The sequence below is a fragment of the Salmo trutta genome, chromosome 1, assembly GCF_901001165.1.
Source record: "Salmo trutta chromosome 1, fSalTru1.1, whole genome shotgun sequence".
NCBI lineage: Eukaryota > Metazoa > Chordata > Actinopteri > Salmoniformes > Salmonidae > Salmo > Salmo trutta.
The window spans coordinates 51,682,879-51,702,225 of record NC_042957.1 but is presented as its reverse complement, the minus strand read 5'-3'; the positions used below and the strand labels follow the sequence as shown (position 1 = coordinate 51,702,225).

The 19,347-nt window shown below is 44.2% G+C and overlaps 1 protein-coding gene across 2 annotated transcripts; it reads left to right on the top strand.

Moving 5' to 3' along the window:
- Positions 1 to 3,950: 3,950 nt before the first annotated feature.
- On the top strand, positions 3,951 to 18,266 carry LOC115199167 (non-receptor tyrosine-protein kinase TYK2-like). Of its 2 annotated transcripts, XM_029761796.1 has the most exons (24): positions 3,951 to 4,106; positions 4,684 to 4,892; positions 6,705 to 6,828; positions 9,298 to 9,430; positions 10,031 to 10,194; positions 10,399 to 10,783; positions 10,894 to 11,079; positions 11,352 to 11,509; positions 11,592 to 11,709; positions 11,844 to 12,027; positions 12,180 to 12,298; positions 12,540 to 12,707; positions 13,064 to 13,151; positions 13,413 to 13,540; positions 13,766 to 13,901; positions 14,848 to 14,999; positions 15,123 to 15,273; positions 15,404 to 15,495; positions 15,653 to 15,845; positions 16,072 to 16,190; positions 16,435 to 16,607; positions 16,725 to 16,842; positions 16,988 to 17,098; positions 17,193 to 18,266. In XM_029761796.1, the coding sequence occupies exons 2-24, from the start codon at positions 4,706 to 4,708 to the stop codon at positions 17,331 to 17,333; spliced, it is 3,528 nt and encodes a 1,175-aa protein (XP_029617656.1). In that variant the 5' UTR covers positions 3,951 to 4,106; positions 4,684 to 4,705; the 3' UTR covers positions 17,334 to 18,266. The 2 variants fall into 2 exon arrangements, with proteins under 2 accessions (XP_029617656.1, XP_029617666.1); XM_029761806.1 differs by lacking the exons at positions 3,951 to 4,106; positions 4,684 to 4,892; positions 6,705 to 6,828 and adding an exon at positions 8,667 to 9,057 and having other exon boundaries at positions 17,193 to 17,452.
- The last annotated feature ends 1,081 nt before the right edge of the window (positions 18,267 to 19,347 follow it).

Here is a 19,347-nt window from a genome sequence, read left to right as displayed (position 1 = left end):
AGACCATGACGGACCCTCCACCTCCAAATCGATCCTGCTCCAGAGTACAGGCGTCGGTGTAACGCTCATTCCTTAGACGATAAACGCGAATCCGACCATCACCTCTGGTGAGACAAAAACGCAACCCGTCAGTGAAGAACACTTTTTGCCAGTCCTGTCTGGTCCAGCGACGGTGGGTTTGTGCCTATAGGTGACGTTGTTGCCGGTGACGTCTGGTGAGGACCTGCCTTACAACAGGCCTACAAGCCCTCAGTACAGCCTCTCTCAGCCTATTGCGGACAGTCTGAGCACTGATGGAGGGATTCCTGGTGTAACTCGGGCAGTTGTTGTTGCCACCCTGTACCTGTCCCGTGATGTTCGGATATACCAATCCTGTGCAGGTGTTGTTACACGTGGTCTACCACTGCGAGGATGATCAGCTATCCGTCCTGTCTCCCTGTAGTGCTGTCTTAGGCGTCTCAAGGCACGGACATTGCAATATATTGCCCTGGCCACATCTGCAGTCCTCATCCCTCCTTGCAGCATGCCTAAGGCATGTTCATGCAGATGAGCAGGAATTTTGGGCATCTTTCTTTTGGTGTTTTTCAGAGTCAGTAGAAAGGCCTCTTTAGTGTCCTAAGTTTTCATAACTGTGACCTTAACTGCCTACCGTCTGTAAGCTGTTAGTGTCTTAATGACTGTTCCGCAGGTGCATGTTCATTAATTGTTTATGGTTCATTGAACAAGCATGGGAAACAGTGTTTAAACCCTTTACAATGAAGATCTGTGTAGTTATTTGGATTTTTACTAATTATCTTTGAAAGACAGGGTCCTGAAAAAGGGACGTTTCTATTTTTGCTGAGTTTACATACAGTGGGGGGAAAAAAGTATTTGATCCCCTGCTGATTTTGTAAGTTTGCCCACTTACAAAGAAATGATCAGTCTATCATTTTAATGGTAGGTGTATATGAACAGTGAGAGACAGAATAACAACAAAAAAATCCAGAAAAACGCATGTCAAAAATGTTATAAAATGATTTCCATTTTAATGAGGGAAATAAGTATTTGACCCCTCTGCAAAACATGACTTAGTACTTGGTGGCAAAACCCTTGTTGGCAATCACAGAGGTCAGATGTTTCTTGTAGTTGGCCACCAGGTTTGCACACATCTCAGGAGGGATTTTGTCCCACTCCTCTTTGCAGATCTTCTCCAAGTCATTAAGGTTTCGAGGCTGACGTTTGGCAACTCGAACCTTCAGCTCCCTCCACAGATTTTCTATGGGATTAAGGTCTGGAGACTGGCCAGGCCACTTCAGGACCTTAATGTGCTTCTTCTTGAGCTACTCCTTTGTTGCCTTGGCCGTGTGTTTTGGGTCATTGTCATGCTGGAATACCCATCCACGACCCATTTCCAATGCCCTGGCTGAGGGAAGGAGGTTCTCACCCAAGATTTGACAGTACATGGCCCCGCCAAATGATGCGGTGAAGTTGTCCTGTCCCCTTAGCATAAAAACACCCCCTTAGCATAATGTTTCCACCTCCATGTTTGACGGTGGAGATGGTGTTCTTGGGGTCATAGGCAGCATTCCTCCTCCTCCAAACACGGCGACTTGAGTTGATGCCAAAGAGCTCCATTTTGGTCTCATCTGACCACAACACTTTCACCAGTTGTCCTCTGAATCATTCAGATGTTCATTGGCAAACTTCAGACGGGCATGTATATGTATTCTTGAGCAGGGGGACCTTGCGGGCGCTGCAGGATTTCAGTCCTTCACGGCGTAGTGTGTTACCAATTGTTTTCTTGGTGACAATGGTCCCAGCTGCCTTGAGATCATTGACAAGATCCTCCCGTGTCGTTCTGGGCTGATTCCTCACCGTTCTCATGATCATTGCAACCCCACGAGGTGAGATCTTGCATGGAGCCCCAGGCCGAGGGATATTGACAGTTCTTTTGTGTTTCTTCCATTTGCGAATAATCGCACCAAATGTTGTCACCTTCTCACCAAGCTGCTTGGCGATGGTCTTGTAGCCCATTCCAGCCATGTGTAGGTCTACAATCTTGTCCCTGACATCCTTGGAGAGCTCTTCGGTCTTGGCCATGGTGGAGAGTTTGGAATCTGATTGATTGCTTCTGTGGACATGTCTTTTTTACAGGTAACAAACTGAGATTAGGAGCACTCCCTTTAAGAGTGTGCTCCTAATCTCAGCTCGTTACCTGTATAAAAGACACCTGGGAGCGACATCTTTCTGATTGAGAGGGGGTCAAATCAATTTATAACATTTTGACATGTGTTTTTCTGGATATTTTTGTTGTTATTCTGTCTCTCACTGTTAAAATAAACCTACCATTAAAATTATACTGATCCTTTCTTTATCAGTGGGCAAACATACAAAATCAGCAGGGGATCAAATACTTTTTTCCCTCACTGTAGGCATACAGAGGCCCATTATCAGCAACCATCACTCCTGTGTTCCAATGACACGTTGTGTTAGCTAATCCAAGTTTATCATTTTAAACGGCTAATTGATCATTAGAAAACCCTTTTGCAATTATGTTAGCACAGCTGAAAACTGTTGTTTTGATTAAAGAAGCAATAAAACTGGCCTTCTTTAGACTAGTTGAGTATCTGGAGCATCAGCATTTGTGCGTTCGATTACAGGCTCAAAATGGCCAGAAACAAAGAACTTTCTTCTGGAACTCGTCAGTCTATTCTTGTTCAGAGAAATGAAGGCTATTCCATGCGAGAAATTGACAAGAAACTGAAAATGTCGTACAACGCTATGTACTACTCCCTTCACAGAACAGCGCAAACTGGCTCTAACCAGAATAGAAAGAGGAGTGGGAGGCCATGGTGTACAACTGAGCAAGAGGACAAGTGCATTACAGTCTAGTTTGAGAAACCGATGCCTCACAAGTCCTCAACTGGCAGCTTCACTAAATAGTACCCGCAAAACACCAGTCTCAAAGTCAACAGTGAAGACGCGACTCCGGGATGCTGGCCCTCTAGGCAGAGTTGCAACGAAAAAGCCATATCTCAGACTGGCCAATAAAAATAAAAAATGGGCAAAAGAACAGACACTGGACAGATGAAGATTGGAAAAAGTGTTATGGACAGACAAATCTAAGTTTGAGATGTTCGGATCCAAAAAAAAAAAAAAAAAAAAGAACATTTGTGAGATGCAGATAAGATTCTGGAGAAGTGCTTGACGCCATCTGTCAAGCATGGTGGAGGCAATGTGATGGTCTGGGGGTGCTTTGGTGGTGGTAAAGTGGGAGATCTGTACAGGTTGTACCCTGTGGATGGCGCTTTATTGGAGCCAATTTCCTCATACGACAGGACAATGACCCAAAGCACAGCTCCAAACTATGCAATAACTATTTAGGGAAGAAGCAGTCAGCTGGTATTTTGTCTGTAAGGAGTGGCCAGCAGTCACTGGATCTCAACCCTATTGAGCTGTTGTGGGTACAGCTTGGCCATATGGTACTGTAGGAAGTGCCCATCAAGCCAATCCAATTTGTGGGAGATGCTTCAGGAAGCATGGGGTGAAATCTCTTCAGATTACCTCAACAAATTGACAACTAGAATGCCAAAGGTCTGCAAGGCGGTAATTGCTGCAAATGGAGGATTCTTTGATGAAAGCAGTTTGAACGACACAATTATTATTTCAATTAAAAATCATTATTTATAACTTTGTCAACGTCTTGACTTTATTTCCTATTCATTTTGCAACTCATTTCATGTATGTTTTCATGGAAAACAAAGAAATGCATAAGTGACCCCAAACTTTTGAAGGGTAGTGTATTTCTTGAACTGCAATGTTGGTTAAGGGCTTGTAAGTAAGCATTTCACGATAAGGTCTACAACTGTTGTATTCGACGCATGTGATAAATACGACTTGATTTGAGCTATCCCACAAGCGTACTGTAGTACAGCTGGTTCAAGGGGAGTGGCCAAAAGTGTCTTTCGGTGTTTTCGTCTTGTAGCTGACTTCTCTATCTATGCGCTTCTCGGGAATGCGTAGGAGTAGGGGAAACACGCATTAGAAAATCAGTCATACGAAGAGTGGACTTCGGTTCAACCTGCATTGGATTTTCTAACTACACGTTTTAGGGACGCAACTAAATGGTAAGAAACCTGTAGTTTGACAAATGTGCAATACAATTTAGAAATACCCGGGTTTATTCCAGCATTGGCGGATAAAGCATACTATATCAGTATTATAGGAAGTGGGCTTTATGCCTCTGGTTTACAATTGTTTACAGTACACAGTAGGCATTATTCCACCATATCCGTGAGCAATCAGTTCGATGACGAAGTGATTAATGTATTAGTGAGATAGATTTGGAAAATGTGGAAACATTGGATAAATTATATCCGGATTTTCGTGTCATGTTATCGTTACATTTTCGTCTTTACTGATGTTCATGTGCAATACCCGGAAGGCCTTACTAGAAAATATTGGATCATATCGCGAGTTCTCAGAACATGGTAATAATGCTGAACAATTACACGGTAACAGATCTATTTGATCCAGATGTGCTTACTTGCTACAATAAGGCTTACATTGTATTTGAGTATAATTTTTGTTGTTGATATTAACAAAACCCATGTATAAAACGCATGTCCTTAATTGTTCTCTGGATTTGTTACCATGTAATTGATTAGAGTGAAATACTTTTCTCTTACTTCCTCCCTGTGACAGGTGTAGTGACCCAGCCTGGTCCATGATGTCTCGAAGTGGCCGCTCCAAGAGTACCAGAACAGGGTCATCCACAGGCCAGTGTGAGCCTCCTCAGGGACCAGGCGTCCATGTCTATCTGTTTTGGACCAAGGGAGGGGAGGGCTATCTGACCCACACAGAGGGTAAAGTGACAGCTGAGGAGCTTTCAATCTCTGCAGCACAGACTGTGGGTAAGAACAAGTGCCATTTATTGTTTTAATGAAACAGAAACAATATTTTGTGTGAATATTGAGACTGAATTTAGGGCTCTCAGGTTAGCTGTGTGGTGTTCTGTTTCCTCATGTTTGAGGACATTGGTAGCCTGGCACATAAGGGTGTGTTTGAGTTGATGACTCCAGGCATCTGGGTTTTACAGGGCATTCGGGAAAGTATTCAGACCCCGTCACTTTTTCAAAATGTTACGTTACAGCCTTATTCTAAAATGGATTAAATAGTTTATTTTCCTCATAAATCTACACACATTACCCCATAATGATTAAGCAAAAACAGGTTTTTAGAAATGCTTGCAAATATGTAAATTTGATATTTCCGCAGTTTTTTTATACAAGTATTTAGACCCTTTACTCAGTACTTTGTTGAAGCACCTTTGTCAGCAATTACAGCCTCGGGTGTTTTTGGGTATGACGCTACAAGCGTGGCACACCAGTATCAGGGGAGTTCCTCCCATTCTTCTCTGCAGATCCTCTCAAGCTCTGTCAGGTTGGATGGGGAGTGTCGCGGAACAGCTATTTTCAAGTCTTTCCAGAGATGTTCAATCGGGACATTCAGAGACTTGTCCCGAAGCTACTCCTGCATTGTTTTGGCTGTGTGCTTAGAGTCGTTGTCCTGTTGGAAGGTGAACCTTCACCCCAGTCTGAGGTCCTGAGCGCTCTGGAGCAGGTTTTCATCAACAATGTATTTTGCTCCGTTCATCTTTCTCTCGATCCTGACTAGTCTCCCAGTCCCTGCTGCTGAAGAACATCCCTACAGCATAATGCTGCCACCACCATGCTTCACCGTAGGGAGGGTGCCAGGTTTCCTCCAAACGTGATGCTTGGCATTCAGGCCCAAGAGTTCAGTCTTGGTTTCATCAGACCAGAGGATCTTGTTTCTCATGGTCTGAGAGTCTTTAGGTGCCTTTTGGCAAATCCAAGCAGGATTTCATGTGCCTTTTACTGAGAAGTGGCTTCCATCTGGCCACTCTACCACAAAGGCCTGATTGGTGGATTGCTGCAGAGATGGTTGTCTTTCTGGAAGTTTCTCCCATCTCCACAGAGGAACTCTAGAGCTCTGTCAGAGTGACCATCGGGTTCTTGGTCACCTCCCTGACCAAGGCCCTACTCCCCCGATTGCTCAGTTTGGCCGGGTGGCCAGCTCTAGGAATAGTCCTAGAGTCCTGTTTCCAAACTTCTTCCATTTAAGAATGATGGAGGCCACTGTGTTCTTGGGGACCTAAAATGCTGCAGAAATGTTTTGGTACCCTTCCCCAAATCTGTGCCTCAACACAAGCCTGTCTCGGAGCTCTATGTACAATTCCTTCGACCTCATGGCTTGGTTTTTGCTCTGACATGCACTGTCAACTGTGGGACCCTATATAGACAGGTGTGTTCCTTTCCAAATCATGTCCAATCAATTGAATTTACCACAGGTGGACTCCAATCAAGTTGTATAAAACTTCTCAAAGATGATGAATGGAAACAGGATGCACCTGAGCTCAATTTCGAGTCTCAAAGCAAAGGGTCTGAATTCTTATGTAAATAAGGTATTAGAGTTTTTTGTTTTTACATTAGCAAAAATGTCTAAAAAACCATTTTCACTTTGTCATTATGGGGTTTTGTGTGTAGATTGTTGAGGACATTTTTTTTTATTTAATCCACTTTAGAATAAGGCTGTACCGTAACAAAATGTGGAAAAAGTGAAGGTCTGTGTACTTTCTGAATGCACTGTATGTCATTGAAAGGGTGTATCTAAGGTGTGCGTAACCTATATATCTGTCCCCCTAGGTATCACTCCACTGTGCCATGTCCTGTTTTCCCTGTATGACCCTGAATCCCACTGCTGGTACAGTCCCAACCATTTTTTCAACCCAGAAGAGCAGACAAGCCTGACACTCCATTATCGCATGAGGTTAGTGTGTGTGTGTGTGTGTGTTTAAAAAATAGGCCATCCCGTCCCCTCCTTTCAACCTACATTTCCCTCACACTCCCTTCATTTTCCCTTGAGTCCCATTAGTTTGGCAGTTCAGCCTACCTTAGTTAGCTCTGCCGTTCCCAACCAATCAGAGCTCTTGGAAAGGCGCAACTAGACACTGCACCCACTCAGGTTAGAGTGTTATCTTTGTCCGAAGAAAGAAGATGCACATTTCTGAGGTCAATTTTTATTGTGGACAGCAACAAGAATACCTGAATGTGGTGCGTGCATCAAAATAACCACAATTCATTCGGGAATAACACAAGTACTATTCCACCCAGATTTACTCCCAGTCTAGATTCATGTTATATGACCAGAAGTGTGTGAAGAGGAAAAGTAAATTAAAACCCTGAAAAAAGAAGCATCATTGTTCTGACCGGACATCCTGTGGAGGGTCAGAACCCAGAGAAGCATCAGCATTCTGTGATGGATGCAGTCTATCACAGTGCCATCCGCTTTATCACCAAAGCCCCATATACTACCCACCACTGCGACCTGTATGCTCTCGTTGGCTGGCCCTCACTACATATCCGTTGCCAAACCCACTGGCTCCAGGTCATCTATAAGTCTTCGCTAGGTAAAGCCCCGCCTTATCTCAGCTCACTGGTCACCATAGCAACACCCACCCGTAGCACGCGCTCCTGCAGGTATATTTCACTGGTCACCCCCAAAGCCAATTCCTCGTTTGGCCGCCTTTCCTTCCAGTTCTCTGCTGCCAATGATTGGAACAAAATGCATCTTATGTCTCCCTTTGTGGTGGCTAATTTCTGCATTACCAAATGAGGAGAGTTACAAACTTCACACACCAGTCAGAGTTATACTTAATACTACATCTTTAATAATTAAGATGCTTTTGCAAAAGCACTTTGACTTTCAATGATGCGCTATCTCTAATGAACCATTGAAAAGTGTCAACACAAAAGTACAAAGAGCTTTTATAGCCAAGATACACCCCTCTCAACGTACATGACGAACCACAGATACATAGAATGGGTCACAAGGTTAAGTTTTGTATGAAAGATATCTATAAAGCATAGCAGACAGCAACAACTGCTGTATCAACAGTGTTCATTGTATAGACCAGTATCTGGTCCTCCTACTCCAAACTGGAACCGTCTCTCCCTGGTACGGTATAGAACAGAACCATTAGCTCATGTTCTCTGGAATGCTCTTTTAGGCGTTATTACCCAAAGACATCGTAAATTTCCTCTGTCAGTGCTATCTCATAGAGGCCAATCCTCAGTAGAACACACACACAATAGTTAACAGAATACTCTATTCTGTCGAATATTACAACCATTATAATACAATACAAGCATTATAACATAATCTTGCAATTTTCCATGACACCTCTTTAACTTTAAGCATCAGCTGTCAGAGCAGCTTACCGATCACTGTACCTGTACACTGCCCATCTGTAAATAGCACACCCAACTACCTCATCCCCATATTATTACCCTCTTGCTCTTTTGCGCCCCAGTATCTCTACTTGCACATCATCATCTGCACATCTATCACACCAGTATTAATGCTAAATTGTAATTATTTTCGCCTCTAGGGCCTATTTATTGCCTACCTCCCTACTCTTCTACATTTGCACACACTGTACATAGGTTTTTCTTTTCTTTTGTGTTATTGACTGTACGTTTGTTTGTGTAACTCTGTGTTGTTGTTTTTGTCGCACTGCTTTGCTTTATCTTGGCCAGGTCGCAGTTGTAAATGAGAACTTGTTCTCAACTGGCCTACCTGGTTAAATAAAAGAGAAATAAAATAAATAAATAAAAAAATTGTTCGGACTGGACATCTTGTGGAGGGTCAGAACCCAGAGAAGCATCAGCATTGTTCTGTATGGACATCCTGTGGAGGGTCAAAACCCAGAGAAGCATCAGCATTGTTCTGTATGGACATCCTGTGGAGGATCAGAACCCAGAGAAGCATCAGCATTGTTCTGTATGGACATCCTGTGGAGGATCAGAACCCAGAGAAGCATCAGCATTGTTCTGTATGGACATCCTGTGGAGGATCAGAACCCAGAGAAGCATCAGCATTGTTCTGTATGGACATCCTGTGGAGGATCAGAACCCAGAGAAGCATCAGCATTGTTCTGTATGGACATCCTGTGGAGGATCAGAACCCAAATCCCAGTCAGCATAATTGTGCTAGCGGGTGAGGGCATTCACAGCCGACCGTTCAGAAGGGCGAGGGCATACCAGCCAACTGTTTTTATAGTGTGTGTGTGTGTGTGTGTGTGTGTGTGTGTGTGTGTGTGTGTGTGTGTGTGTGTGTGTGTGTGTGTGTGTGTGTGTGTGTGAGAGAGTTAGAATTGGTCTGTATGGGGAGACGATGCACTGTATGCTTTTATGTACAGGCATATTTATATAGGGAATTTGATCTTTCTGTTCCCAGGTTTTACTTTCGGAACTGGCATGGGTTGAGTGAGAAGGAGCCGTCAGTGGTGCGATATGCCCCACGGTCAGGGACAGAGCACGGGGGCTCACCTCTACTAGAAATGACCTCCCTGGAATACCTCTTCTGCCAGGTGAGTTTCAGAATGAGGCGTGTTTTATCCAAAATGTGTTTGTATTCATATATTCCTGTGGAAGTGTGCATTAACATAATATTCCTGTCACACGGACATTTTCATATTGTGAAACAAGTCATTTTGGGTTTACTACCATTTTATTTGGCCATTTTTATTGTTAAGAAATGTGGTGGGTACTCTCTTCGTTCGCTGGACTTTATCCTGCTAACTGTTCCAAATGTCCGAACTGAATTTGGTAAAAGGGCTTTTATGTACTCTGCGCCATCGTCTTGGAACACCTTACAAAATACTTTTAAACTGGAAGAACTTGTCCCGATTGGTATTTTTAAATCACTGATGAATGATCTTGAGTCTGATTCCCTGACCTGTCAATGTTTTTAATTTGCTGTTTTTGATTTTGTTATACTCTTGTGAATTCTATGGTTTTTACTAGATTACTTGTAGTTTTTCATGTTGTTTGTCTGTAATTTTTGTAATGACTTGGCGCTGCCTATCTTGGCCAGGACGCTCTTGAAAAAGAGATTTTAAATCTCAATGAGCCCTTCCTGGTTAAATAAAGGTTAAATAAATAAAACATTTCCCTTTTGTTTCTCTTAGGCAAAGTTTGATTTTGTGAATGATGTCACGCCGATGGAGGATGCTCAAGGAAAGGAAGAGTTGAGTCGCTTTAAGAATGAGAGTCTGGGGATGGCTGTGCTGCACCTCTCTCATCAGGCCCTGTGCTCAGGATGCACGCTACAGGAAGTGGCCAAGTCTGTCAGGTAAGCCATGAGTCAGAGGGGATGGGTGCATTGTTTTCGGAAGGGCTTTGACAAGGTTTCAGATATTACTATAGTCTGAGGCTGTGTTGAAAATGGCACCTTATTCACTATCAAAACTAGTGCATTATATAGGAAAACTAGTGCCTTTACAAACACAGCCGTAATGTTTTGATTTACTTCCATATTCCCCTTGCCATACTGTAGCTTCCTGCGCTGCATTCCGAGATCCTTCTCCAAACACATAGCGAGGGACAACTTCCTGACCAAGATCCGTATCCGGCGTGTGTTTGCTGACTTTGTGAGGACCTTCCAGGAGCACACTGTGGACTTAGGACGCCTGGGCTCCCAGGAGGTCATGTATAAATACCTGTCTACTCTGGAGCACCTAGCCCCCCGCTTCGGCACCGAGACCTTCCTCACGGCTCACCTGGAGCTGAGGACGGACGGGGGCGACGGGAGCGGCTCCTACCTCAACTCCAGCCACGCCCGCGGGGCCTCTGACCCTGAGAACGTTGACCCTCAGGTCATGCATGAGGTCATGGTGTCTGGTACCAAGGGGATTCAGTGGAGGAAGATCACAGTGCAGAAGGTATGTCTGTCTGTCTCATTGGATGTCTATCAGGCTGTGAGTTGCCTTTGTGTGTTTTTCGTAGTATGCCTTCTGTGGGATGCTCTGTAAATTGTGTCTATCCATTCTAGGCCCAGGCCAACAGTTACTTTGGGAACGATTACTTAGGGAATCGTAAAAGTGTGAAGCAATCACCCCTCCAGCAAGAACCTAAATCCTCTGACACATGGACGTCTTTCTGCGACTTCCCGGAAATCTCCCACATCACCATCACTGGAGCCAACGTCAGCATCATTAAACAGGACAACTTCTCTATGGTTCGAGCCCCTGCCTCTCAACTGCTTTCTGTTGGACCCCAAACTTATCTTGACATACACACACGTAGCTCCATGTTTTGTGCAAATCCCCCATTGACAACAGTGCATGATTTATGCGAAAACCTAAGTCTAGTGTGCAGATCTCAAGATAGGTTTGTGTGTGTGAAGTTGCATCTTACTATTTGATGTATGTCTGTATGGAAGCGGAGTATCTGACTGCGAAATGTGTGTAGGTGGTGTTTTCTGAAGATGATATGTTTATATGTGTGTAGGAGGTTCAAATGAATTCCAGCCTTGAGGCTCTGTCTTTCGTCTCCCTGCTGGATGGGTACTTCCGGCTTACTGCAGACGCACACCACTACCTGTGTCACGAGGTGGCTCCGCCCAGAGTAGTGCTCAGTGCCACCAATGGCCTCCATGGACCAATGAAGTGAGTAACACACACACACACACACACACACACACACACACACTGTCCTGGCTCCCACTACAATTCTGACTGTCTTTTTCAGTGATGACTTTGTGCTGCAGAGACTGAGGAAGGAAGCCGTTGAAGAGGGAGCCTTTCTTGTGCGCTGGAGCGTCCTCGACTACCACCGCATCATATTAGCTGTTTTAAACAAGAGTCAGGTAAAAGGGCCTCCACACCAAGCCCTGAAGGACGAGGAACATGGAAAATGTACAATCCAAAAATATAAAAAGCAATACAATGTCAGAAGTGATATATTTGGATGCATGTGTGTGTCTTTGCTGGCGTCCTGTAGGATGGACAAGCTGCAATCCACAAGCAGTTCAGGATCCTGCATCGTGGTTCAGTGTTTGCTCTGGAAGGCTGGGACCGGGAGTTTTCCACTGTCAAGGAGCTCACCGACAGCCTCAAGACTTTTGTGCTCAAGTCTGGCACGGACAATTTCACTGTGAAGAAATGCTGCCTACCCCGACCTGCAGGTTAGTTTGTGTGATGTGTTTTTTATAGATGTGCATTGGTGTTGTTCTGCCCCTAACATACAACAGAGATTGTACAGAGATGTTATTCTGTAAAGATGTGTTGTGTGTCCATGTTTTCCTATACTGTATTTAAATGAGTGTTTGTGCTGCAGAACTGTCCAACCTCTTGGTGATGAGGCAGGGTGTGGACCAGTGTGTTCAGCCTGACTCTGTGGCCCTCTGTCTGACTCAGCTGAAGTTCCATCAGATCAAAGACAAGGAGATCACCCAGGTGAGAGAGAGGGCATTCTTCTCTTCTATATATCTCTCTGTCAGCGCCCTCCTTTGTGTGTGTTTCACCTGGGTTATATTCAGTAGGGCACACCGTCGCGAAACACTTTGCAACGGTATCTCCCAGTTTCACTAAATTCCAATACATTTTTCCCTACTGAACACTGATGCTCTTCTCTATCTTTGTCTGGTTTGTACCCAGTACTTCTAAAATGGCTATGTCTGTTTGTCCCTGTGCTTAGGAGCAGCATCTGGGCCGTGGGACCAGGACCAACATCTACTCGGGCAGTCTGTTGGTGAGGGGCGGAGTGGAGGATGAGGAGGACAAGTGGAACAACAATCTTACTGATCGCAAAGAGATCCGAGTGGTTCTTAAGATCTTGGACCAGAGCCACAAGGACATAGCATTAGTGAGTTACCATTAATCTATCATTATCCTCTTACAGGAATTGATTGCGTGGTGAGTAACCTTACCTGAGACCTGAAGACTAGCTCGGTGTGATAATGCCTGGACTTTAGCTCGGTGTGATAATGCCTGGACTTTAGCTCGGTCTGATAATGCCTGGACTTTAGCTCGGTGTTATAATGCCTAAACTTTAGGTCGGTCTGATAATGCCTGGACTTTAGCTCTGGGCGATAACACCATCCCAGGTTCCAACCAAGTTTGCCACAATCACACTACCGTTTTCACCAATTCAACTCTGTTGAATGTGAACCTTTGTTCACAATGTCATGATAATCCTTCCTCTTTCCGGTCCTCTCGTAGGCGTTCTTTGAAACAGCCAGTCTGATGAGCCAAGTATCTCACAGTCACCTGGTCTTTGTACACGGAGTGTCTGTCAAAGGATCTGAGAGTAAGTCACCATGGCACCTCATACTTCCTCTTTCAGCTGTGCAACTTCCTTCTTCAGCACTGACACTTCCCTCTCAGAAGGTTAATTGTATTGGTTGTTTGAATTACTAGGCAACAGGACTGGTGTACAGTACAACCACAAGCCTGACTCTCAGCCAAACCATAGCCTTTAAATTAGACTCAATACAGTGAAGTGTCGGTCATCTGTAAAAGTAAGTGGTGTGATCCTTGATAATAATCCTTGTCTTTGACCTGTCTGCAGACATCATGGTGGAGGAGTTTGTGGAGTTTGGGCCTCTGGATGTGTTCCTGCGAAGGGAAAGGGCTCTGGTCACTCCTCAGTGGAAATTTACTGTAGCCAAACAGCTGGCCAGTGCCCTGAGCTACCTCGTAAGTCAGCCTGATACCCTCACATCACAACAAACTAAGATTACTCCTCACTCATATGAAACAATGATCTTTTAGGATGTTGATCTCCTGTCTTCTGTAATAGCCCCTCCGTTTCAAACTCTAAACCCTTGTGTCCATAGTTAATGTATTGCCAACCCTCATCTCCCACTATTGAGTGTCCTGAATGTACTTTATGTTGTTACCTCTACCACCTGGTTACTGCAGGAGACTAAACAACTGGTACATGGTAACGTCTGTGCCAAAAACATTCTGGTGGCTCGCCGTGGTCTGGAGGAGGGCACCTTTCCCTTCGTCAAGCTGAGTGATCCAGGCATCGCCCTCAACGTGCTGTCCAGAGAAGGTTAGTTCCTACTTGACCAATAAAACAGTTCCTACCAGACCACTTCCATGTTGGGCAACACTCACTACGTGATAAATAGAATCTCTCCACAGTGAGTTATTTTGTCAACCCTCAATTTCCGTCTCTGGTGATTTTGCTTGGTCTTCATTCTTTTAGATCAGATTGAGTCACAAGAAGCCCTGTGCAAACCACTTCCTGGTTGCTGTGAGGCCCACTTCCTGGTTGTCTTGCACTTGCCATCAAATTGACACTTAGCAGGAAGGCTTTAGAGGTTATTTAGTTTGTGTTGTGAGACCATGTGATTCATGAACCTAGCAGGTATATCTCACTGGTCACCCCCAAAGCCAATTCCTCCTTTGGTCGTCTTTCCTTCCAGTTCTCTGCTGTCAATGACTGGAACGAACTACAAAAATCTCTGAAACTGGAAACACTTATCTCCCTCACTAGCTTTAAGCACCAGCTGTCAGAGCAGCTCATAGATCACTGCACCTGTACATAGCCCATCTGTAAACAGCCCATCTATCTACCTACCTCATCCCCATACTGTATTTATTTATTTATCTTGCTCCTTTGCACCCCAGTATCTCTACTTGCACATTCATCTTCTGCACATCTACCATTCCAGTGTTTAATTGCTATATTGTAATTACTTCGCCACCATGGACTATTTATTGCCTTAACTTACCTCATTTGCACTCACTGTATATAGACTTTTTCTTTTGTTCTACTGTATTATTGACTATGTTTTGTTTATTCTATGTGTAACTCTGTGTTGTTGTATGTGTCAAATTGCTATGCTTTATCTTGGCCAGGTCGCAGTTGCAAATGAGAACTTGTTCTCAACTAGCCTACCTGGTTAAATAAAGGTGAAATAAAAAATTCAAAAACGACTGAATGTAGTGGTATTATATAGCCTGGTCTGACTTAGACTGTCTATGCCCTACAGAGCGTGTCGAGCGAATCCCATGGATTGCCCCGGAGTGTGTGCCAAGCAGTGCCCCATTCGGCAGTGCTGCTGACCAGTGGAGCTTTGGAGCCACACTGCTGGAGATCTGCAACAATGGAGATTTGCCCATGAGTGGCAGCACGCTCACTGAGGTACCTACAGCCCTATCGTCACTGCCCTTCAATTCTCCTCTCTCTAATCATAACTAATTTATCTGCCATCCTCTTACCATGCCTGTGATTCATGCTGACCCCTGACCTCTCTCCTGCCAACAGAAAGAGCGTTTCTACGAGACGCGGAGTCGCCTCACCGAGCCCTCGTCGCAGGAACTGGCCAGCTTCATTAGCATGTGTTTGACCTACGAACCCCGGGAGAGGCCGTCCTTCCGCACTGTGCTTCGAGAGCTCACTGAACTACAGATCAAGAGTATGTCCCCTCCTTTTATTCTTTGGATCACAGTCTGTTTCTCTCCGTTTCCTCTTCTAGCATTTAGATTGACCACATTTGCGTGATTGATTAGTGTTGCTTTAATGTTGCTCTCCTGGTTTCTGATCAGATCCTGACATATCCCCCCTGGAGTCTCTCCCGGACGCTGACCCCAACGTTTTCCTCAAACGCTACTTGAAAAAGATCCGGGACTTAGGAGAGGTGAGTTAATTTCCCCGCAGGACAACATGACTCTTATAAACCCCTCTGTGCTCTTCATCTCCTGTTGTACTTTGTGATTTACTAGCATTATGTAAAACATTATTCCCTGGCCTCCCTCTAACTGAGAGAATGCTTTGTGCTCTCTCTTTGTCTCCAGGGTCACTTTGGGAAGGTGATTCTCTATGTGTATGACCCAGCCAACGACGGGACAGGAGACTATGTAGCAGTGAAGGCCCTGAAGCATGAGGGAGGCAGCCATCTCCGTGAAGGCTGGATGAAGGAGATTGAGATCCTCAAGTCTCTTTACCACGGCAACATAGTCAAGTACAAGGGCTGCTGCTCTGAGCTGGGTGAGTGGCATGTGATCCAGCCAAGCTCACCTGTCTGTCATCCACCTGCTGTATATGACTCTCATTTTCATACAATGCTTGTTTATTATATTTATTGCTTGGCTCCTTCCTACATATGGCATGTTCTTGTGTTGGGGTTTCCAGCATCTGCTCACATTTACATGGGTAGGGTAGCATCTGTATGTATGAGTGACTGCTGTAAATGCCTGTTTCGTTGTCTCCACAGGAGGGCAGACGGTGCAGCTGATTATGGAGTTCCTACCGCTGGGCAGCCTCAGAGAGTACCTAGCCAAACATCGCCTGGGCGTGGCTCACAGCCTCCTCTTTGCACAGCAGATCTGCCAGGTGAGACAAGAGCACTGCACGGGGGGCTGGTAATATAAAGATATATGTAATCTAGATTCCTTCTAGGGTTCTGTAGCAGGTACATTGTTTGGGTTCAAGTTGAAGATTTGCTATTCAATATTGGAATATTGTTTTATACAACAATAGATTAAAGTACTCTATTTTCTTCTCTAACCACTACTCTCTTTCACCTTGGTCTCCCTCATTTCTCCTCCTGCTCCTTCTGCTTTTTTTCCTTTTTAAGGGGATGGATTACCTGCACTCGAAGCGATACATCCACCGGGACTTGGCTGCCCGGAACGTACTGGTGGAGAATGAGCATCTGGTGAAGATCGGGGACTTTGGCCTTACCAAATACATCCCAGAAGGAGATGTTTACTACCGTGTGCGAGAGGATGGAGACAGTCCTGTGTTCTGGTGAGTCCTGGAGCCATTGAGCAATTACTTCCCTGCTGGGCTCTGGGCTGCTAATTTAGTGTCCAGATGTGTGCATTAAAAGGTGTCTTACGGTAACCTTTGACTTTTATTTTACAGGTATGCAATTGAGTGTCTGAAGGAGAGCAAGTTTTCCTTTTCTTCAGACATTTGGTCCTTTGGCGTGACGCTCTATGAGGTCCTGACCCACGGTGACCATCGTCAGAGTCCTCCAGTGGTACGAAACGACACCCCCCGTCTAAATCCACATGATCCATTTAATCAAGGCCACCAACCCTTTACATAATTATGACGCAGTCAGCGTGTGGTTTGCTGAGTGTATTAGTTGTGACGTGTGCGTTTTGTATGTGTTTTTTTTATAGAAGTTCACTCAGATGATGGGTAACGTGCAGGGTCAGATGACAGTGATGGTGCTGATCAAGCTGCTGGAGAAACACAATAGGTTGCCCTGCCCCCGAGACTGTCCTAGCGAGGTAAAGCCTACAGCTAAACACTCTCACACAGTCTTCATTATTTCTGTAAGCCAGATGCACCTAGGGAAATGAACCTGTCTTTTGTTTTCAACAGATCCACATGTTGATGCAGCATTGTTGGGACTTTGACCCCGCGAGAAGGCCATCTTTCAAATCCCTTATTGAGTCCATCGAAGCGATTCGCAAGACATACGAACGGCAACCCAATGTGCGGCTGGCCCAAATTAGCCAATGAGAACCTTACTTTTTCACAGGCCGGCTGGCCTTACTCCTGTATACCTCAGCACTTTGCTACATAAGTCTACTCTAGAGTCTACACCACACCCTGCACCACAGTGCCCTCTGTCTGTTCTGAAGGAGTAGACTGCTCTTTGTATTAATAAATAGGAACTCAGGTTTTTAGTAATTCTCATCCTTTCATTCATATAGATGAGCCCTTAGTGATGGCACTTGTTTTATTTTGATGCGACAGATATTATTTTTTTTAGGTGTGAAATTCCCTGAATGGCAGCTATAGTGCTGTCTCCGGAGGAGAACCGGGTCCATGTTCCGTGACTGATCCAATTAGGTTCTACATTTTAGCCAGAATTGGAGGATCCCATTCATATAAAATATTTACTATCCAGAACAGGAGAGGAGCTGTCTTTCCTCATGATTTGTCACTCATAATGTTCACATGATTAATATAACACTTCAATTGAGGCATGTATATTACCAACAGTTTCTCTTTATTTCTGTATTGGTGTAAATATAAAACATTTACTGTTTTTATTGTATCATATCATGTTTTTCCCTATGTTTGTATGTATTAAATGTTTGAGTGGGCGAATGTTGAAAATTAAGCATTTGTATCCCTTGACTGTGTTTAATAAATTTGACCAAAGCCCAAAAAATGCAGGTTGTGAATTGTTAGTTCATCATTTGTAACACTTTCACCGAATTTAAATGACCAATTGTGTATTTATTTTTTTTTAAAAGAGGTTTGAGTGCAAAGCAAAGGGAAGTCCACTTGTGTTTGTCAACTTGAGCAAACTGTCTACTCCGATGTGGAATGATAAATATGCTAAGGTCCAGTGTGCCTAGAGGCGAAAGCTAATTTATTTTTATGCCTAAATATTTTCCCAATTAGTTGAGCTTTTCCAAAATAAAATCAATTTTCCTCTGTCAATCAGGGACATTTTTATTTATTTATTTCACCTTTATTTAACCAGGTAGGCAAGTTGAGAACAAGTTCTCATTTACAATTGCGACCTGGCCAAGATAAAGCAAAGCAGTTCGACAACATACAAAAACACAGAGTTACACATGGAGTAAAACAACATACAATCAGTGATACAGTAGAAAAAAATAAGACTATATACAATGTGAGCAAATGATGTGAGATAAGGGAGGTAAAGGCAAAAAAGGCCATGGTGGCAAAGTAAATAAAGTACAGCAAGTAAAACACTGGAATGGTAGATTTGTAATTTGAAGAAAGTTCAAAGTTAAAATATAAATAATATGGTGCAAAGGAGCAAAATAATAAATAAAATAAATAAATACAGTAGGGGAAGAGGTAGTAGTTTGGGCTAAATTATAGATGGGCTATGTACAGGTGCAGAGATCTGGGAGCTGCTCTGATAGCTGGTGCTTAAAGCTATTGAGGGAGATAAGTGTTTCCAGTTTCAGAGATTTTTGTAGTTGGTTCCAGTCATTGGCAGCAGAGAACTGGAAGGAGAGACGACCAAAGGAGGAGTTGGCTTTAGGGGTGACCAGAGAGATATACCTGCTGGAGCGCGTGCTACAGGTGGGTGCTGCTATGGTGACCAGTGAGCGGAGATGAGGGGGGACTTTACCTAGCAGGGTCTTGTAGATGACCTGGAGCCAATGTGTTTGGCGACGATTATGAAGCGAAGGCCAGCCAACGAGAGCGTACAGGTCGCAATGGTGGGTGGTATATGGGGCTTTGGTGACAAAACGGATGGCACTGTGATAGACTGCATCCAGCTTGTTGAGTAGGGTATTGGAGGCTATTTTGTAAATGACATCGCCGAAGTCGAGGATTGGTAGGATGGTCAGTTTTACGAGGGTATGTTTGGCAGCATGAGTGAAGGATGCTTTGTTGCGAAATAGGAAGCCAATTCTAGATTTAACTTTGGATTGGAGATGATTGATGTGAGTCTGGAAGGAGAGTTTACAGTCTAACCAGACACCTAGGTATTTGTAGTTGTCCACAAATTCTAAGTCAGAACCGTCCAGAGAAGTGATGC

Coding starts and splice junctions, on each gene's coding strand:
- LOC115199167 (XM_029761796.1), top strand. CDS start 4,706: ATGATGTCTCGAAGTGGCCGCTCCAAGAGTACCAGAACAGGGTCATCC. Junction 10,195..10,398: donor GAAGTGGCCAAGTCTGTCAG/GTAAGCCATGAG, acceptor GCCATACTGTAG/CTTCCTGCGCTGCATTCCGA. Junction 16,843..16,987: donor ATCGTCAGAGTCCTCCAGTG/GTACGAAACGAC, acceptor TTTTTTTTATAG/AAGTTCACTCAGATGATGGG.